Here is a 22947-nt window from a genome sequence, read left to right as displayed (position 1 = left end):
ATGGAAAAATTCAAGATTATAAACCAAAATATGCAGTCAAAACATAGAAACTAAGTCTACATTTTTGTTGTCACAAAGTGCAGTGCAACTTAAATTACTTACCATAAGCATGATTTTTTCTTATCGGCAGGACCAATCAATACTCAGAAGCAACATCCATGAATACAACTAGGAACTGAATCTGCGTCATTATCTCCGTAAAGAAATTCCTGGGGAATCCATGTAGGTGTTGCTATCATATTAATTGAACGCCGAAATACGAAACAACCATTTTTTTAAAGCAAGGATTTTCGGCGGAACAGTTATCTCGAATTTCCATCCAAGACAACCACTTTATTTCCAACATCATTCTCTTAACAGAATCCAGGTCCGTTCGGTGGTTGGGCAGGAATATTACGCTGGTTCATACGGCAGGTGTGTTCTTCCAGGCGACGTGCAGCCTCATCTGCGTCGTCAACATCCTCCTCAGACCACAGTTTCTCGGCAACGGCGGAGACACGGGGGAAAATTCGTTGCACAATGTTGTTATCATTCACAGCCTCAGCCCACATGCATGCTTCACCACCCAGCACGAGGTCTTTCTGCTTCTGATTACCCACGAAGTCGTGAGGATCACATTCATAAAACTTACGCCAATCTCCTCCCATGGCCAGGTGATCCAAATACCAGCATGTCGACAGCAGAGCAGGAAGACCATCACCAGTGATCTGTTAAATGTGTTAAGTTTAATATATCATTTTAAAACTGAGATTTCAGAGACAATACCCTCTGTAGAAGATCTTGACGATTTCCCGTCCATACATGCACAACGGTTCCATTCGGCAGTCGAACCCCATTCACATAAACTTCCTGCCAGACAAGTGAACTTCTGTTCAACGAATCAATTTGATCAACCACGCGTTGAATGTATTGCTCCTCTAGCATCTCAAACGTGTACAATCTGTTTTCCTTCATATACTCCATAATATCTGGATTACTGGCCCAGCATTCGAAGCCAACTTCGTCACCTCCAAGGTGGATGTACTGATCTGGGAATACACCTACGACTTCCTGGAACAGATTGTACAGGAAAGTGTACGTCGATTCTTTCGTTGGATCAATCGGGCCAAATTTTCCGGCGTATTGATCGAAACAAGGCGTCAGCAACTCCGGATGAGAAATTCCCCACGAACGAGTGTGACCGGGTGTATCGAATTCGGACATGACACGGATTCCCCTCAAACGGGCTTCCTCAATCACTTTCTGTACGTCTTCCGGGGTGTAAACCATCGTGGGACGGTAGGCACCTTGGGCGCTCAGTTCAGGATAAACTGTGCTCTGGTATGGGAAGGCATGATCGTCCACAATGTGCCAGTGGAAGACGTTCAGTTTGTTGTATGCCATCCCATCCAGGATCGTCATGAGGATGTTCATGCTGATGAAGTGACGCGAGGTGTCGACCAAGAGACCACGGTGGGAAAACCGGGGGCTGTCCGAGATGGTGGTGGTGTTAACGCGGAGCTGTATGAAAGACATACGATCAACTATTTGATCATTTATCGAAAATATAAACACATACCATATTTCCAACGACCAGCTGCGAAAACGATTCTAAGCCTCTCAACATGCCCCAAATGGAGAACGAATCAATACTGGCCCGTGTTTCATCAATCACAAGTTCGTCTGTAGTGAAATTTCAAATTAATTTCGAGCCTTGTATTAAACAAACCTAACGAACTTACATGATTCATCCATTCCAAGGTATGGTAACTGTTCGCAAGGCGCCTTCAGATTGACCTTCACTTCCTCGAGGTTACCCTGAAGTACAAAATGTTTAATCCTCGTTCGCGAGAAATTGCAGCGTGAACACTTACAATGAAATTTGGATCCGAACGCCACGATTTTTTCGACACCTCGGCTGACGACCTTCGCTCATCGCTTCCCACACTTAGGATCAGTTTCTGGTATCGTTCGATGGCCTTTTCCAGAATGTCACAAGTTCTGTTGGTTACCTGGAGCACAAAATAACAATACATTTTACGTCACTCTTTTGACGTGGCTTAATTTATTACAACTAACCTTTAGTTGAAAGGAGGATCTTTTAAGAATGAAGTACGATGGACTGGAAGTTTGCGACTTGGGTTTGGGCCATAGTTCCCCTTAAACGACGTGGAAGAACGAGATAGATATTGATACTGTTGTTTTTGAAAAACTAATGAAGTATTTAGGAAAAAATGGAATCTACATGCGATTCTACATGAAAAACTATGTATAACGTTTTATCTTAGGACTAGCCGTTCTCGAGATATAACCATTTTTTATAGTAAAAATAATGTTAGTGAATTTGTCATACAATGTCGGAACCTTAAGGTGGCCGTACACTGTTTGCCCGGAGGTCAAATATTTGATGGTGCCTATTCTGTATTCCGACGGATTTCTATTTCGTTCGAAAGTGATATTTCGATCGTTTTCGAATTTACCATTCCCTATTCCAATCGTTTTGCTCGTTTCGAACGAAAGTGTTAGAAAATTTCGAATATGCATCGATCTGTCAAAAACCGATAAACAAAAAGAAACACCGTATTAAATAGCGGCGAGTGCGAGTTGAATTTCAGTTAATTTTTGATCCTAAGAGAAATTTGTGAGAAAATTTTCTCGTTCAATGGATTCCGTTTTGTTACCGATTTTGGCGGAGCAAGAAGAAATTGGAATGCCTTGCTACCATCGGCGAAACCACCGAAAATCAACCGACTTCATGAAACTTTCTGATGAAGCGTAAGTATCCGTCTCAAAAATCCCATGTTTGTTTCTCTTATTGATTAATTTTGCCCTTATTCAGATTCATCAAAAGTTTTCGTCTAAGTAAGGAAGCTTTTCGGTACGTTTTAGAGGAAATTGAGAACTGCCTTACCACAAGGAAAGGTGGTCTATCCACGGCTGAAGGAAATTATCAACATGGAGCAGGGCAAGATTATCACATTGCCATAGCACAGCCCACATTTTCCAAGGTGCTGACTGAAATGCTTAACATTCTGGAGCGGACACTGTGTAAGAAATGGATTTCCCTAAATATGACGGAAGACGAACAGCGGCGTGCTAACCCAGCAAACATTAAATCGCACAACAAGCGTATATATATATCATCATATGCCCTAAAATTTGGTTGGCATATAATGCGCCTAACTGGCATATGCATGCAAAAGTGGAGGCCATATACATACATGGCAAATGCTTACCGAATTTGTTTGGATGAATATGCAACTTTGACCGGCTATAATAGCGACTTGTGCCCTACTCATATACGATTTATTACAGACATAGAAAAAAAACAAATGGCGCAAAATATTTTCGTGAAATGTTTATTATAGCCTCACGAAACGCCATTTTTATATATGAGTATTTATGTTTGTAGAAATAATAATTGTTTGATTGACTTGTGTTGGGAGTGGAATTGAATGTTTAAAATGGCACAGATTGATGTTTGGTTAAAACTGCTCCGATATGGGTTCGAACTCCGATCGTCTGGATTATCATCCACCAGCTATCTCGCGCGGCTATCTGAAATTTAATTCAACAGCGGTTAAAACTTTCGAGTGCATCAGCATTTCATTGACATTTCAATATGATGTAATATGTCCTTTATTAGGATCTAATATGATTTACTGTTTCATGATTTTCTTCAGCATGCAACACGATTTACTACAGTACTAAATCGATTTAAATTATACGCTTATACGACACACAAACTGCATCAGCGTAATATACGCATATGATGCGGATTAAATATATTTTACGACAATGTACATCATAAAATTGATGTTTATTATACCGATATGCGACTTAATTTGATAATGGTATATAAAATCGAGTTTTTACATTTTATGCGATTTCAAATATACACGATACATACTTTGATTGATATTATATGCGATTATGATTTATTCGGATTTCTTGTAAGACTTGGCACGTGCAAAATTATACGATTTAATGTTTGCTGGGAAACTACACTTCTATCAGAAAACATCAATTCCGGGTGTTATTATGTGTTTGGATGGAACCCACGTAAAAATTATTCCACCTAAGCTGAATCGAAATTTGTTTTTTAATCGGAAGGGATTTTATAGTCTCAACGTTCTGATTGTAAGTATTATTAGTATTTGAATTAACAAATCAATGAACAAATACTCTTTTTTATCAACATAGGTTTGTGACGATCAGCAAAGGATTCGTTTCGTTGATCCTACCTTCCAGGGATCTAATCATGACTCTCATATATGGCGTGTAAGCCCTGCAAGAACTCACTTTGAGCAGCTTCACCAAAATGGTGAAGTTAATACTAAGATTCTAGGTAATGTTCAACTACAATATTTTAGTATACTTGTATGTACTGTGTGATAAAATATTTTCAGGTGATGCTGGTTATCCATCGGAACCTTGGTTAGTAACGCCATTCAGAGCAGCGGAGGAAGGGAGTTTGGAGAGCGATTTTAATCGCAGGCATGCCTTGGGTCGTGCTATCGTCGAGCGGACAATCGGTTTACTAAAAAATCGGTTTAGATGCATCCTTGGCGCGAGACAACTTCACTACAATCCTACTAAATGCGCTCAAATTATAAATGTATGCTGTGCACTTCACAATATATGCTTAGAATTTGGTCGTTCTCAGTAGTTATAATATGTTATGCAGCTGTTTACATAATAAACTTTTGTTTAAATTAATATTTATGACTGTTAAATTTCATCTAACTTGTTTGCAAATGCTCAAATAAATAACAACCACCGGAAAAGGAAGTGTCTTCCTTACTTAACTATGGTTTCGGCAGAATTATTTACTCTTATTCCTGCCAACACTTTGAGAACATGTCATTATCGATTTCTCGTAAGCAGGCCAAGTATTCAAATAACCATTATTAATACTTTTTGCGTTGTTTTAACCCCTTGCTGTACGATTTAATTTCCAACAGCACGGCCCAAAACGAGCACTTCGAGTCGTTCCGCTACTCTGCTGAGTGTGGGTATCTAACATGGGTGCCCTATGATGAGCAAATACATGTTGTGTTTAAAATAAAAACGAAGGAGTTATTACTACGTACTAACTCGTTCGTTTTTATTTTAATTATAATATTCAAATTATATTTTATATTTTTAGCTCATTCAATTTTTTTTTTAAATAACGGAAATTTGATAATCTTCAGTTGTCGGTATCCTCATCATATGCCTGAAGCTATGTAATTATTTCACATCGAGAAACAACGAGTGAAGTTCAATGTTGTACGTGAAGGGGTTAAGGAAGTTCCATAAACTATAGGCGAAATTCGTGAATTTTAAAAAAGTTTATATAATTTTGATGCTATTCCAAACAAACTTCAAAGAAAAAATTAAGTAAGATTTTTCTTCCATGGAAAGATATAAAAATACGATTAGAACTTTTTTCATTTTTTTATACTTGAGTTACAATATAAAGATAAAAAATCAGATCACTGATATTTTGAAACATTATTCTAATGTTCTGAAATATACGCAATCTGCGTTTCAAGGATTTGTCGCTTGACTATTGATTTCTCCAGCGCGATCTTCTCCATCTCGTGGTTATGTCGTTTTTGTTCACTCAGATGTTCTTTGAGTGTGGCATCCACGGAAAGAATCGCTCGAGCTGATTGGCGCTGATAATGAACCAGATCACTCAAATTCTTGTTTGTGTTTTTTAACAGGGATTTCACATTGGTGTGAAATTTGTTTTGTTACTCGACTTGCAGCTCTAATAGCCTCGTGGTAGAAGGTCTGGATTTTTTCGGCTGAGAGGGCTGGAAGTGAATGGTATTATTGATACCGTCACACTCGTCGGAAGTACCATAATATATAAAATTTTCCTGGTCTGCAGCTTGAGGTTCACCCGAAGGCGAACCCAACTGTGTTCCATGAGATAAGGTACCCGGGATTCCTTCCACGGTCGCAAGTAACCCAGTTAGTAGAACTGCCTGCTCCTCCAGCTCGGACAAATTGATAATTTTATTGGGTCCTCCACCTGTCGCCCTCTGCTCCCGTTTGTTGTGAGCGAGTTTTCGCTTTAATCCGGACTTATAGTCCGCCCAAACCTACACAGAAAACCAGGGCAAAAATAAGACTATAAACATATGTTTCGGATTCGTTTTAGTATATACCTTTTTCCATCCACTTCCATCGCGAATAGGCGGTCCCAAACTATTGACTTCTGCCGCCAGATCATCCCAGAAGGGTCCGGAATTTCCTCGGGAGAAACCCTTTGCTATGTCCGGCTCTTGCTCCAGAAGCAGCACAATCCGCTCGAACTGATTTTTAGTGGTTGTTTTGTTTTTGTTTTTTTCCCTGTTGAACGTTAAAATTAATTTAAAGAAAAAAATGATTAAAAATTAGCTTACATTTTTGCAGTTCACCGCTCATCCGCTGCGGAAATTATTCACTCCTTCATAAACAAAGTGGGTTTGACGTTTGGTTTGATTCGAATGAAAGATGTTCGAAAACAAAACAGTCCGAACGAAAGGTATTCGAATTTGAAAACACCTCGAACGAAACAGGGAATGGAATTTACCAAGTCGTTCGAAATATTTCGAATCGATTGAAATACAGAATAGACACCGATATTTTTTGACAGATAAGGTTTGATTTGATATTTGTACAAACACTATTTTGTTTGCCACTCTTCAATTTTAAAAAGTAGTAAACAGTATCAAACACCGAACATGGAAAAAAATCAACTGAAATATCCAAGGTAACCTAACCATGTACCGACAGGTTCGAAGAACAGACTGAAAAAATATTTTAGGCATCCAATAATTAAATATTTGCTTGTCGTGTTTTGTGTAGAATATATTTGATCAGTATACGTTGACCAAATTTTATCTGTCAAAAAGAGTCAAATATTTGGCTTCGGTCAAACAGTGTATGAGCACCCTTAGTCGTAATGTCCAGAACCAGTATGTATTTTCTAATATTTCACGAACGTGGCGTCAAAATTTGCTGTTTTTCGGCCCATCTGGAGTGAAATAAATCGCTAAATGTGTTGCAAAGCTTAAAACTTGATAACGGATCATCAAATTTGAACTGTCTTCATTTAGTTGCGTTCGTTCCCGTCCGAAGGAAAATGCTACGGCGAGAAAAACTGCAAAATTTTGAAGGCAAATGTGAAAGTTCGGACAATTTTAATTCCTATATGTTCTACAGTGACATGTTAGTAGGCGTTGTTAGTCCAATTGAAATCCGCAATGAAAGCAGTGTGCTTCGTGTTCCGTTGGTGTGAAGCGAAAACGGTAATGGTAATGAATTGTTCGGTGGAGTAACGCACTTCGAAAATAAAAATTATGAATGAAAAGTTGCTTTTCCGTATCGAATATGGATTTCATGCAATGAAGTAACTTTTTTTGACGTAGGACTACGTCTAACCGGAAGATATAGGGGGTGAAATGGAAATCTAGGCACTGAACAAGTAGGAAAAAATGCAAGATTTGGAACGCTTATAACTCGAGCATTTCTCAATAGATCGCGAAGGTTTTTGCATCAATTGATAGGAAATATATCTACGCATCTATCATAACGAATAACATTTCATTTTTCTTGAGATAAATAATTGAATAATTGTGAAATATCAAGCATTGTCAAAATGCACTATGTGCCCACTTTTGATTGGTCCATTTTGTGCTCCTCAAATCGTACCGACCAAAACGGGCAACCAGAGCAGCAGCGAAATAGAATGAAGCACGATTGGAAAGGAAAAAGAAAAAAATGAACGAAACATTGGTCGCAGTCTCACACATGCGTAATTCTCGAGCCAGCCAGTCAGCTTAAAAATACCCGGCCCGGCGCCGCAACGATCATTCTCATTCAAACCGTACACCACATCGCTTCGCATCACAACACATCAACAAACCAACCCAAGCAGCCATGTCTGGACATGGTAAAGGAGGAAAAGCGGAGGCGATCCGGCGTAGTGGTAACATCCATGCCTCTCACGCTAAAGGTCACGAGTTCAATTCTCACTCCCGACATTCTTCCAAAAATGGAAGTAAAAGTGACGAACCAGCCAAATGAGTTGAAAGTCACTATAATACAGATAAAAAAAAAGGAGGAAAAGTGAAGGGAAAGGCAAAATCCCGCTCGAACCGTGTTGATCTGGAGTTCCCCGCAAGGGTAGCTAGGCCGAGCGCGTTAGTACCAGTGCACCAGTCCACCTAGCCGGCGTTATATAGTTTCGGCCGCCGAAGTGATCGAGTTAGCTGGCAAAGCTGCTCGCGACGATAAGAAAACCCGCATTCGGAACAGAACACATTCGGTTCGGTGGACATCAAGACAACAGGCAGTTGCATCGAGTGGCGAGTGGCAAACGCAATTGCAAATCGGCATCAGGTAGCAGAAGAAAAAAGTTTGTTCTTTATACAAACTGCTTTGGTGGCAAATCCAGAACAAGGCGGCATCGAGGGCGTTCGAAATGGTTTTTTTTTCAAAACCACGAGTACAAAGTTTTCTAAATTGGAACCATTCCATAAAACAAGGCGCTTTTCAGGGCCATTAAACCTTCCAAAAAAGAGTTTAGGAAATACAGTTCAATGCGTTCTAAAACATTATCCAAAATAATAATAAAACACAAATTGATTTTTTCTTAATTTGTTTGCCAGGATCTGATGAGTATGTGAATTTGGCAGTTGTTCTGAGCTTATTGATAGTTGGGGACTTTCCTGATTATTCAATTTTCACCAATTCTTAAATTGTTTCCAGATTGAAAGTACAGTAATTTACAATTAGTTCGACATTTAGCTAATTGGACGGACATGTAATGCGACTTATTTAGTTGGACATTTGTGAACATAGAGATCCAAATTATGACCCCACATTGAAAGTCGACACTGTCCACTGTCATCGCAAATGTTCCATTACAGGTTAAAATCGCCTCCAATGCGACACTGAGTGGCGCTTCGGCACGTCGCATTGAATGTAATTTACTGTACAACATGTCACAAAGCTTTTCCAATTTTCCAACTATGAAAGCTGTGGCGAGTGGCAACAAATCGCTAAACAGGAAGGTTTAGCCGAACAAGATGGGGATATCGAGTGATAACAAAACAATAAACTCTTTAGATTGAAGATAATTTTGTGATCCTGAAAAGGACCCTTTTTAGCCTGCATGTGAATCCAACGAGCGAACAAATCGTAATGAATGTATTTTTTTTGCAATCGCTCCCTTTTAACGCTCATTCGTTCGTCTCGTTGGACTCGCCCCTCTGGCTGAGTCTGCCGATTTTTCTCTATCCTGTGAGTGTGTACCGCTAGAGTATAAAACACGCGGACCCCAAAAAATATCTTATTTTCTTTCAAACCGTAAACCCGTGTGGTGGTACGGCATCGGCATCGTGGACGTAACAAAGGAGGACAAGTTAAGGGAAAGGCAAAGTCTCACTCGAACCGTGCAGGTCTCCAGTTCCCTGTTGGTCGCATTCACTGATTGCTCCGCAAGGGTAACTAGGCCGAACGGATTGGTGCCGGAGCACCAGTATACCTAACAGCGATTATAGAGTTTCGGCCGTCGGAGTGCTCGAGATGGCTTGCAAAGCTGCTCACGACAATCAGAAAACCCGCATCAAGAACAGAGCAGCTTCGGTTCGGCGCTCATCAAGGTAACAATTAGTTTCAGTGAGTGGCAAAGTGTTTCTCCGGCACGTCGCATTAAATGTAATTTACTGAACAATATGTCACAAGCTGGATGGGAAGAAATTTTCCAACTGTGAAAGCTGTGGCGAGTGGCAAACGCAATAGCTAAACAGGAAGGTTTAACCGAACAAGATGGGAACATCGAGTGATAACAAAAACACAACACCAAAGGTTCTTTTCAGAACCATCAACATATTCATAAAGAGTAAACAGTAAACTAATCCATTTTTCAGGTAGATAGGTAGGTATTCACGTAGGAGAAGAAAATAAAACAATATATTTAAAATATATATTTAACAAAAGCTGTCCCCTTTGTATAGTCCTACGTCACTCCGGTTATGTCCCCGACATTACCCACCCGACTTTTTTGCATCGATTAATGAATCTTGGATGAGCATTTAGTCTGATAACACTAAGGTAAGGGTCCGGACTACGCGTTTTAGGCAATCAAAAAACATCAAGTAATAATTTTTGTTCCATTTTTAACAATTCGAAACTGATTTCGGACTTTCTAATCTGATCTGATAATTGCTTCACACCACCGTAAATCGTCATCGCATTACTGATTGATTCATTTTTATTCCTATTATAGAGGCTACACTACAAACTTAACATAAACTACACTTAACTACCCTTAAACTACAAAGTTCATTCGCCTCAACTCTTAAAAAGGTCAATTACAAGATCAATCAATGAATAGTTCTGGAATTGAACCCACAGACATACGCTTAGTAAGAAAATGTGAATGTTCGAAAGTATTCACATCAACACATCAATTTTGGGTGGGTCGAAGTTCACCGGATCTACTAATTATAAAAATAATGAAATTGATGCTAGAATTCGGTTGGCACACTCCGAATGCAAGTACTAAGTCAGGCTTACATATCATAAGGATTCTTTCGTTTGTGGAGAATTTCTGGGATTGGTCGTTTAATATGACGGAATATTAACCCTTAGCGAACGAATGCCGCTATACTAGTGACATTGCAAATATTCTAAAAAAACAGGAAGTGGGTTATATCTATGGTTTAACCGCAAGGGTGACGTAGGACTATCGTTGATTTAGTGATCATTTGTTTGAAGTTGAATCTGAATCCATTCTGAATGAATGAATAAATGAATATTTGGGGTACTTCAAAAACAAGAGCATTACGTTGGAGGCACAAGGTTTTATGCATCCAATATTGGATAGGAAAATATTCTATTGATGGGGAAAAATAATCTTCAAAAGCTTTCCTGCTAACTGCACTTGATTGACAAATCACAAAACCAATAGTATTTGGTCACAGTATTATATGGATAGAAAACATTAAAATAAACTCTTTCGCTTGAATGAAATTTCCAATTCCAAGGGGAACTGGCGAATTATTTTGCAGCAATGATCACATCTTTCTGGATTCTGCTCGATAACCAGCAAACGGAAAAAGTTGCGCGCGTGTATTTGTGTGGCGGCTGCTCTGATGCCTCAACCGAAACCAATTTTCGATGCTGTTACTCTTTTGGTCGCCATCTTCAGAAAACAAACTGTATTCGGTCACAGTGTTATATGAATAGAAAACATTAAAATAAACTCTTTCGCTTGAATGAATTTTTCAATTCCAAGGGGAACTGGCAGATTATTTTTCAGCAACGATAACTTCTTTCCGGATTCTTCTCGATAACCAGCAAACTAAGGGTTGCGCGCGTGTATTTGTGTAGCGGCTGCTCCGATGCCTCAAGCGGAACCAATTTTCGATGCTGGTTCTTTCTTGGTCGCCATTTCAGTGGCATAACTCTCCTCCTGATGGATTCCCTTGTGGCCTAAGCTGCTCAAACAGGCTCCTGGTGACACCGTTCATCAGCGCTTTCATGATGAACGAAGTAAGCTTCACCACAACAGCGACAACATGCTCCAATCGCTGTTCAATTATAACTGAGTGGATTTCCGAGCGGCGCTCGTTTATATACCGATTGGTGATTTCAATAGCCTGTTTTGAAAGCAATTTTAAGGCTATTTAAACAAGGTTTTGAATCAAAAAGTAACAAGTATATAACGCGTAGACATTTTATCTTTAGAAAGAAGAGTTTATCATACCATTTCGTTCAGTTGTTTAAGAGCTATTAACGCTCAAAATCTCGGTCTCCGGCGTAACGCTTTCGTTTTCGAAACTTTGATTTTACACCCCGGTATAGAAATGAAAGACGTAGTCCTACGTCAAAATCTAATGCCGCCATACATGCAGCATACCCTTATATTTCAGGAATTCTGTTAAGCTGCCCATAGACATTCAATATTATGGCGGAATATTTTGGTTTGTGCAATATAATTGTTCGGCTAGTGTCTACAATATTGCAATATACAAATATAAATATTCAAAATTATTGATCAACAATATTGAACGTCTATGGGCCGCTTTAGGTTATGGCTTTTTTATGCATGCAACGTGATCTGGAGCGTTCCTGGAGTCTCGCGTGAGCTGTGATCGAGTACGGACGTATTGCTCGTTTGTTCCGTGTATAGCGTTTCCGCATTTCGGCATCGATTATGAAGTAAAAATCTGTTTCCGAAACAGTCCGAATCTTGTTTGAAAAGTTTTAATAACCGTGTGTTAAATTCCAAATGTGTTAAATTTGTATAAATTGTATAAAGAGTCTGAAATTCCCTCGTGTGTGAAGTTTCTTGAAGCGCCCATTTCGTTTTTCTTTTGTGTGCTCCGACACACAGGGCTGTGGCGCATGTGTGTGTGTAATGCGGAAGCATTCTCTGGGAGAAGATCGATGTACACCGCAATATGAGGCAGGTGTTTACGCTATTACCGCGTTGGTTTAACAAGCTAAGTACTTTTACTTTCTCACTCTCTTTCTGGTAGTCTCTCTATTGAATCAGAATCTTAGTGCATGTTCTTTATGGCAAATGTATAACATCGGTGAAGAAAGGCTGTGTGAGAGTGTGGCCGTACGAATCGTGTGTAGTGGGATTGCAGCGGCATGCATTTGTATTGGTGTGAATGCATTGCTTTCCTCGCTTTGCTCGGACTCGTCCGTTTCGGGCGGCCAGAGTGGTGTGTTTCTCGTCCCCATTTGTACAATCAAGTATCCATGGTAATGGTAATGGTATTGTATTAAAATCAAGTATCCACTGTCACAGCCTTGAATTTATACGAATACTAGCTGACCAGGCAAACGTTGTTCTGCCAAATAAATTATTTCTAGTGAATATTTTGGGTGTTGAATAAAACACACTAATGTATTGTAAGTGTGTTTGAATATTTTAACGATCTTTGAAATAAATCGAATGTGACCGATGAAAAAACGAATTAAATGATTTGAACGAAAGTTTATATGATGTTTCTTGGTGTATTTCATTAACGTAACTGACATGTTTGATCTCTTAAAAGTTAAACGTCAACTGAAAAAAGTAATATAAGTTTGTCGTAAAGTAGAAAAAATGAAATATAAAAAATCAATATTTATTGCTGTCTCCTTGTTAGAAAATACGAGCATGTGATTTTCAACATGGCTTAGTTTAAAACAGCTTGGTCTCGTTCATAAATTGGAAAACGTTCAAATTAATCGGCCTGTTTGGAATCCCGTTATTTTATCGTTGTCGTTCAATCGAGGAGTATTCACATCGGTAATCTAAGTTTGCCATATTGCTTCCTTTATTCATGGATGTTTTTATTACTCTTCACCGATTTGTAGAACTCAATATTCATATATGCATATGAGTGATCGGATTTTACAATTCGATCGAAATCGACTTTTACACTCTTAAATTCGTTCGCCTTGTCGCGAAACAATGATCAAAATAAGTTGTATTCAACAGAATACAACCAACAATATGTGGGGACGAATACGATCGAACTTCATTTTGTGTTTGAACACACGCGCAATGTCATGACAATGCATTACGCTTTGGCCTGGCTATAACTAAAGCTGTGTCGGCGTTGCTCATGATAGTGTCTCGCAAGTGAATGTATTATTCCTCGCACCGCTTTTGTTGATTGTGTAGTAAGAATTGCAGTCGTTCAATCTTTTCCTTCGCGTATATGTCGACCATCAATTGTTGGCACAGCTTACGATATCTTGAATTGGCGTTTCTTGACCATGTCAAATCACCAAATGATAAACATAAAAATCCTTCGAGCGCGCCCTCTGTTTGTTTCGTCGCATGTTCATAAATATTAAATCAAAATGAGAAATGATGTTCATAATGAATTAAGTATTTTTGACGGGGTCTCTTTGGTCTAATGTTTATGCAAGATATTTTTCGTTAAAGAAACCGTTCTGACTTGCACTGTAGTCACGCGTATTCTTGAGCTTGTTACTCCAGAATACATTCAAGGCGTATTGTTCGTCATAGAAATCTCAACTATTTACTAATAAAAATGACGCAAGTAGTACTACGTTGAGAAGGCAAACTTTGGGAACGTTAGTGCCATTGAAGAAGAACATAGCGAGGGTCGTATGAACGGTGTGTGTCAACGATGAATTCCAGATTATTGTTTTTTCTTCGCATTAAATTTCTCGTGTCACCGTGCTATCATGATTCCAACAGCGCTTGTGCTTTGGATCTACACACGTGCTCTCCAGCTGATGTTTTATCAGGGTTGATGGCAATAGCGTGATTGTCATTTTGTAATACGAGCAAATGTGATTTGAAGAATTTCGGGCGGGCGTTACGCCATCAGTCATTGAAGAACTTAAATAAATTCGTTCTGTTGAAAAAACGAACAACGGTTAAATTATTAGAATATTTTTGACACAAAAATAATTAAATCGCAATTAAAAATAGGGAATTGGGGTCAAAATTTAAGGTTATATGTATGGTATTAAGTCAAATTTTTGAAAAAAATATCCAGATCTTTTTTTCTGCATAGAGCCACCCTATTCGGTATTAAATGTATGGTTATCGGTATCCTACCGGTATCATATATAGTTTACAACCTATTCTCATACCTACCAAGTATTTTGAGTATAATTTCATCAAAATCGGTCGAGCCGTTTCGGAGGAGTTCGGTAACAAACACCGTGAGATTTATATATATATATATATATATATATATATATATATATATATATATATATATATATATATATATATATAGATATGGTCGGTGTTAAGACAGAAGGATGATGTGCAACAAATCTAACCGAAATGGAACAATATCGTATATCGTCGGATCGATTGGTCGGTTTTAAAGGAGTTTCCCTGGTTACCTTCTTAGGTTTCCATAAAATACTGTTGAATTCTCTAATTATTTAATTACTCAATTCTGTAAATAATTTATTGTTCAATTCTATAAGTCGTTATTTCTTTAACTATCTAATATATATTGAAATATATTGCCGGTCCAATTAATTTTAGTAGAATTTTCTCGGTCACCTTGTCAGGTTTCCCAAGAATAATATTCTACCGTCGCGATTGGAATTCGATAAAGAGTAGGCATGATATATAACGTCGCATATCACTGGTCCAATTAATTTTAAAGGAATTTTCTCGGTTACCCTGTCAGGTTTCCCAAGTATAATTTTGCGCTGTTTCGATTGGAGATTTATAAAGAGTAAGTATGATAGAATATGAAATATATTACTAGTCAGACTATATTGAAGAAATTTCCCGGCTACCTTGTCAGGTTTCCCAAGTTTAATTCTCTACCGTCACGAATGGATTTCTATAAAGAGTAGGTATGGTAGGTATGACGGCGAATTTTGATGAAATTTTCTCGATTACCTTGTCAGGTCCCAGAATAATTTTCTCCCTCCGCAATGATAATCGATAAATAGTAGGCATGATAAATAACGAAATGTATCACCCATCCGAATGGGTTTGGATGAGTTTTCTCAGTTAGGTTTCCGAGAGATAACTCTCCGTCGTTGTGGTTGGTGTGTTAAAAAAAAATACGCGCGATAAATAGATTATTGAAATGTAAGATTTTCAGAATTTCGTTTCGTCGAGTAGTCGATAGTTCGCATTTACATAATCACATCACTTACCACAGCGAATCCTGATTCTTGCCTCTTCCCACTAACAACAATCCCTCCCATGATAAACGCTAGGGAACCACGCTATAGAGGCGACCCTTCTGGCCTTCGGGCGGCGAATATCATACTAACATTCCTTCCCTTCCCCTGGTGACTGTAAGGACGTGGCCGGCGTCGTTAATGACCATTTAAAGCTCGAATCGCCGAAAATTGTACAACGAGAATGATTTGCTAGTCCCAAGCGTCATTCTGTGTGTTCTTTGTGCAATTTGGTTGGTTCAGGTCAATCACGGAGAGCAACTACGAATTGTACAGTCTACCCAAGCTCAAGCTCAAGCAACGTGATCTGGAGCGTTCCTTTCCGAGTATTTAGTGCAAATACATATAGCGAATTCGTTTTGACGTAGGACTACGTCTTTCATTTCTATACCGGGGTGTAAAATCAATGTTTCGAAAACGAAAGCGTTACGCCGGAGACCGAGATTTTGAGCGTTAATAGCTCCTAAACAACTGAACGAAATGGTATGATAAACACTTCATTCGAAAGATAAAATGTCTACGCGTTCTATACTTGTTACTTTTTGATCCAAAAACTTGTTTCAATAGTCTTAAAATTGCTTTCAAAACAGGCTATTGAAATCACCAATCGGTATATAAGCGAGCGCCGCTCGGAAATCCACTCAGTTCTAATTGAACAACGATTGGAGCATGTTGTCGCTGTTGTGGTGAAGCTCTTCGTTTGTCATGAAAGCGCGGATGAACGGTGTCACCAAGAGCCTGTTTGTGCACCCTAGGCCAGAAGGGAATCCATCAGGAGGAGAGTGATGCCACAAACGGTTCCCCGGGAAGACATCGCTACACACACATACACGCGCGGAATTCTTTCCGTTTGGATGCCATTCAGCATCGAGAAAGTTCCGGAAAGATCTAATCATTTCTGGAAAATAATCTGCCAGTTCCTCTGGGAATTTAAAAATACATTCATGTGAAAGAGTTTATTTTAATGTTTTCTAACCATATAACACAGCGATCAAATACATTTGATTTTGTAATTTTTCAATCAAGTGTAATTAGCAGGAAAGCTTCTGAAGATTATTCTTCCCCCTCAGTAGGATATTTCCGTATCCAATATTGTATGCGTACGCAATCGATTATTGCTCAGTCGCCGAAAGTTTCGAGCTCAGAGAGTTCATTCCCCTCTAGTTTGCCTTCCAAATTGCCATCGTAAACCATACCTTCTCTCGATTCAATCACACACAAAAAGCATATTTAAGCGATATTCTGGTGGTGAGACACATTCATTTTTCGTGAGGACATCGACAAGACAACATCGTTGCCTAACGTGCTGGAGGAGGTGGACGGCGAAGGATCGACAAATACACGCGCAGAAGTCTTTCCGTTTGGATGCCATTCAGCATCGAAAAAGTTCCGGAAAGATCTAATCATTGCTGGAAAATAATCTGCCAGTTCCTCTGGGAATTTAAAAATACATTCATGTGAAAGAGTTTATTTTAATGTTTTCTATCCATGTAACACTGTGACCAAATACATTTGGTTTTGTGATTTTTCAATCAATCGCAATTAACAGGATAGCTTCTGAAGATTATTCTTCCCCATCAGTAGGATATTTCCGTATCCAATATTGTATGCGCCCGCAATCGATTATTGCTCAGTCGCCGAAAGTTCCGAGCTCAGAGAGTTCATTCCCCTCTAGTTTGCCTTCCAAATTGCCATCGTAAACCACGCCTTCTCTCGATTCAATCACGCACAAAAAGCATACTTAATCGATATTCTGGTAGTGAGACGCATTCATTTTTCGTGAGGACATCGACAAGACAACATCGATGCTGATGGTGCTGGACGGCGAAAGATCGAGATCTGCCCGCAAACAAACGCAAGCAGTTTGTTTGAAACTGTGAGGGAGCACAGAGAAGCCGATCCTTCAGGAGAAGAGAAGGTGACCATCGAAGCAGCCGCTACACACACACATACACGCACGGAATTCTTTCCGTTTGGATGCCATTCAGCATCGAGAAAGATCCGGAAAATAATCTGCCAGTTCCTCTGGGAATTTAAAAATACATTCATGTGAAAGAGTTTATTTGAGTGTTTTCTATCCATGTAACACTGTGACCAAATATGTTTCAATCAAGGAAAATGTGGAAATATCTAATCGTTGCTGGAAAATAATCTGCCAGTTCCCCTTGGAATTGAAAATTACATTCAAGCGAAAGAGTTTATTTTAATGTTTTCTATCCATAAAATATCCATATAATACATTTGGGTTTGTGATTTGTCAATCAAGTACAGTTAGCAGGATAGCTTCTGAAGATTATTCTTCAGAACAAGGTTTTTCGTATCCAATATTGGATACATAAATCCTTCTGCCTCCAACGTAACGCTCTCGTTGTCGAAGTCCCCCAAATATTCATTTATTCATTCATTCAGAATGGATTTAGATTCAACTTTAAACAAATGATCTCTAAATCAACGATAGTCCTACGTCACCCTTGCGGTTATACCATAGATATAACCCACTTCCTGTTTTTGTTCAGTTTCTGGTTCGTTAAAGGTTCAGCGCTCGTTCGTTAAAGGGTCATAAACTGTGTTTTTGAAATAACATGGAAAATGTGAGGAATAAGAAAAAAAACATAAATACTACTCATCCATTAGTTGCATTCCTTGACAATTGAAAATTGCACAACCAAACTTAAAGCATTGCCCACCTAGAATCCGAATCGAAGAAACCGCTCATATCTCGGGACTGAATGACAGGTGAAACTGATTAATCAATCAAAATTGAGGTATTTTATTGTACTTTCTTAGCAAAATATCAGCACTTTCCTTGTAATACCCACCATCAATAGTTGCACATTATTAACTTCTTTGACAAGTTTGTCCCAAAATCTGCTCATGTGTGTTGTGTCCCGAGCGATTGAATACCATTTACCCGAAAGACAGGTCCTAAAAGACAGATACCCTAAAGACTTTCACCCGCTTCCGACGGCGGCGGATTGGGCCGTCTCGATTCCTTATCCTCGTTAAATGGGGATTACATACACTCATTATATTGACCTCAGAATAAATTTCGAAAAATGAAAACGAAAAGTAAATAAATTTATAATAGAAATGTGAAACATTTGTACACATGATGGTTCTCCCGTGCCACAATATTTCTAGCCTACTACATTTTTTCTAAGCGGTTGTTTCTGATGCAGTTGTTTACTGCGGCGATTTATTCCGGCTACAGATCTAATTGATATCAAATCGAATCCAATAGTCTTAATAAAAATATATTACACTTGCGATTGGATTCTAGTCGCATAGATTTAGTCTAGTCGCATAGGAATATTAAACAAAAACTGAACATTTTAGGTTGGGGAGAAAGTAATCCATTATTTTCATTATTTTCTCGGTAGCTGGCTTTAGTGATCAATATCTCGCGTAGTATCGATCATACAATTTCAAGTTTAGGCTGCTTGTAAAGGTGACAAGGTGACAAATCTTTCGCTGCAATTTGTTTGTTCCCTTCAGTTGTGAGTTACAGGGTGTTAACAATGGAAGTCAACAAAGAGAATATTCGGTACATTTTACACTTTTTCTTTTATAAAGACGAAAATGCAAGCCAGACCGCTCAAAATGTGAATGGCGTTTATGGTGCCGATACAGTGACAGTAAAATCCAGAAACCCAGACCAGAAATGCCCAGAATTAGTCAACAGAAGAGGTGTTGTGTTCCATCAGGACAACGCAAGGCCACACAACCCCGGGAGCTTGATTGGGATGTTTTAGTGCATCCACCATATAGTCCGTACCTGGCACCAAGCGGTTACCACATTTTCATCTCATTGCAAAACTTCCTAAGTGATAAGAAATTGAGATTAAGAGAAGGCTGCAAAAATCTTTTGCTAGAGTTTTTCTTCAATAAGGACCAAGACTTCTATGAGAGAGGTATTATGAAATGGCAACACATTTTACAACAAAACGGTGTGTATATGACCCAAATCGGACAATCCGAAACATATTAAAAATATTTTGAATTTCACCCAGTAACTCATTATACTTTTTCTCCATCCTAATGTGTTAGCTCTGAAAAATCATATCTCAAAAGCGAAAAAAAACGCCTCTCTGATTTTTGGAAAAGTCATTTAAAAAAAACTCAGCTTTCAAGAAAAAATATAAAAAATATAGCGCCCTTGGTCTCGAAACCATGTAAACTATAGAAAACAAATATAATCAATAATTGCGAAAACAAGTTTTCCAAAATCGAAATACAAGTCATTTTGTCGCGGTCATAAAGTTGTTTTCGAAATGTCGCGGATTGATTTGGAAACTAAGAAGAAAATTCTGCACAATTGGTGTACCGAAAAGGGTGTTACATATCGCAAAGTTCGGTAACGAGTTTTCTTTCGAGGATCTCCGCAGAAGTTAACGAAAACCTGGACCAAGTAATCCCGAATTGGACCGAAAAGTTGTAAATTATATTCAGAAGAATCTATTCGTGATTTGGCCAAGAAGCTCAAAACTAGTGTTGGGATGATTCAGCGGACTAAACAGAGACATGGTCTGAAGACCTATAAAAAGCAAAAAGTGGCCAAACAAACACAGGAGCAACAAGATCGCGCTAAAATACGAGCTCGGAAGCTATATGAGCGTATTTTGAACAATCCCAACCAGTGCATTTTCATGGATAACGAAACATACGTCAAAGAAGATTCCAGAACGCTGCTGTGACCTCTTTTTTTACCAAATCGATTGGAGAGAGTGTACCATTAGCGGTTACGACTGTTGCGATGGAAAAATTCGGCCTAAAAGTGCTCGTTTAGTAAGCCATTTGCTCGTGTGGTAAATGCTCAAATTTATGTGGAAGAATGCTTGAAGAAGGGATTGCTTCCACTTTATAGAAAGCACGAGGTTCCGCCTCTATTCTGGCCGGACTTGGTATTGGCTCATTACGCCAAATCCACTCTACAATGGTTTTCGGAAAACAACATCATGTTCGTTGAAAAAATCCTCAACCCACCTAAGTGTCCCCAGCTGCGGCCTATTGAACGTTACTGGGCAATTGTCAAGGCAAAGTTCAAGAAGGAAGGAACAGTGTCTATAAATATGTTAGAGTTTAAGAAGATTTGGTCTACAGCGTCCAGTTAGTGCATAAAGACTACTGTGTTTGATGAGTAGAGTTAAATCTATGGTTCGATCATTTTTTTAGAAATCAACAATAATCATGATTTTTTCACTTCGTTGCTATGTAAACTTAATATTCTTTAATAAAATTCCCTTTTGTAAACACTTTCTGAACGTTTTCAGTTTTATTTTGATGTTTGAAAGTTTAAGACTACTAAATAGAAAAAAAAGTTTCCAGAATACGAGGTCTGTTAAAAAAATATCGTGACTTTCGAATTTACGCGGGTTATGTATATTCGATTCTAGTTTTTTTGTGAAATTATGTTGGAATTCATGTCTCTCATTGCAAAAATGGATCGAAGAATCTGTATCAAATTTTGTGTGAAAAATAAAATTAAATGCGCGATCACATTCCGAATGTTGATTGTGACATCTGGTGAACCTACCTTGGAATGAAACAACGTTTATCGGAGTTCGAAAAAATGTTCTCGGAGGGCCCAAAAAAAAAACGATGCAAAGCGTACCGGAAGCTCGAGCACGTCAACAACTGAAATCGATTATAAGTAATCCGTGGGTATACAAAAATCGTGATACTTTTAGAACAGCTCTTGTAGATAGAGTGGTCCACTCTATCCCATTCCATTAAGCATTTCCATAGCCATAGCCGATATTGCTTCAACACTTCGAAGGGATTTCTCTAGAGATAGGCAATAGGACCAAAAAATCGAAGACGATCCAAAACATGTGTAGGAAAAGCAGTTGTCGAAATTAACTGAACATTCAAAATAACCGTACTTGTCAGCATAAGTGAGAGACATGGGTATCAACAGAATGCCACAAAAAAATTGCGTTAATTCGAAAGTCGCGATACTTTTTGAACAGACCTTGTATGTCATTCGCGATAATTTACACATAAAAATGATGTTTGAAAAACCTTTTTCCTGTAGCAGAGCCTTCCTTCTGATGTATGAAAGACTTGTTGGTAAATGTATGGGCTATGCAAATATTTTATTAGAATTGAATAAATAATTTTATGAGAAAAATTTATTTAAATTTTCACAATGATTTTTTTACAAATAAATTTTCATGGAACATGAAAAACTTGTTGTTAGAAAAACTTTTTTTATTTCATTCTTTGGTCCAATTTTTTTATGCATTATGGTTTTTGAGTAAGAAATTTTTGTAAAAAAATGAAAAAATTGGCCCTTTTCAAAAAGATGACTAAATCTTTTTTTGAGATTTCAAGTACGTTAAGTTGCTTAAATAATCGACTTGGCATGAAACTCGAAACCCATAACAACACTGAATTATATGTCTACCAAAAAATCGTCTAAGAGGGATTTTTTGGGAATGAGTACTGGTACATGCCCAAAAATTATCCGAAAGCAATTATTTTGTTTAGCTTCTGATAATATTTGAGCTCAGAGATTTAATGAAAAATATATCCTTTTATGCAGTAACACTTTTTCAAACTTGAAATATTATTAAATTGAAATTTCTAAGTAAAACTTAAAACTTTATAAACAACTTACCGACAGTAGCCTTCACCACTGGGCCGGGTTCCAAAATGTATGACGAGGCAGTGCCAATCGCGAGAACTATCGCAAACGCCAACAATACAGGTTTCATGGTTAATTCCTTCGGCCCTTACACCGATCTAATTCACACGACTATGAACACTTGCCTCAAGAAGCTCACTTTCATCGAACTGTCACTGGGTTATGTATACGGAACCGATTCGCGCAACAGATCAGTCTGCACTTAATTGCCAGCTTCCGATCGCCGTCGCCTACTGAGACCGTATGCTGATTCGGCTCGAAAATGCACTATTAAATAATAAACCAAGCGTCGCAGCCATCCGTAATGTGGCACAATCGAGAGAAGAAGATTACTTACTCTCGCTTGTTTGGCGTGGTCGTTATTGTTTGTTGTTGTTGTTGTTGTTGTGGTTGACGTGATTGCCGGCCGTTGCTCGGACATGCGCACTTTGGCAAGTGCCGAATACTGCGAGATGTGACGCATGGCTGAGAGCTATGCTCAAGCGCAGACGGGTATCGTGTCGATATCGATGCTCTCTCTCTCGTGGCCTTCACTGTAACCTGTATGCCGGAGGTTGTGTTGATACAAGTAGTAACTTAGTTCCGATGAGGTCTTTGCTAGTATGTTTCTAGGGTATTGTTCTTCTTTTTGGGAGTGGTTC

The 22947-nt window shown here is 38.6% G+C and overlaps 2 protein-coding genes across 2 annotated transcripts; both read right to left on the bottom strand.

Moving 5' to 3' along the window:
* Nucleotides 1–312: 312 nt before the first annotated feature.
* LOC129777868 (beta-hexosaminidase subunit beta-like) lies at nucleotides 313–22594 on the bottom strand. Its single transcript, XM_055784433.1, has 7 exons — nucleotides 22280–22594; nucleotides 2059–2138; nucleotides 1854–1991; nucleotides 1722–1797; nucleotides 1559–1662; nucleotides 766–1500; nucleotides 313–707 (listed from the first exon to the last, which is right to left on the bottom strand). The coding sequence occupies exons 1-7, from the start codon at nucleotides 22374–22376 to the stop codon at nucleotides 354–356; spliced, it is 1584 nt and encodes a 527-aa protein (XP_055640408.1). The 5' UTR covers nucleotides 22377–22594; the 3' UTR covers nucleotides 313–353.
* On the bottom strand, nucleotides 4586–6586 carry LOC129777869 (uncharacterized). Its single transcript, XM_055784434.1, has 3 exons — nucleotides 6378–6586; nucleotides 6141–6324; nucleotides 4586–6074 (listed from the first exon to the last, which is right to left on the bottom strand). Coding segments are annotated over exons 1-3 (540 nt in total). The 5' UTR covers nucleotides 6380–6586; the 3' UTR covers nucleotides 4586–5720.
* Nucleotides 22595–22947: the final 353 nt, after the last annotated feature.

Source organism: Toxorhynchites rutilus, chromosome 3, assembly GCF_029784135.1.
Source record: "Toxorhynchites rutilus septentrionalis strain SRP chromosome 3, ASM2978413v1, whole genome shotgun sequence".
Lineage (NCBI taxonomy): Eukaryota > Metazoa > Arthropoda > Insecta > Diptera > Culicidae > Toxorhynchites > Toxorhynchites rutilus.
This window is presented reverse-complemented; position numbering and strand designations above follow the sequence as displayed.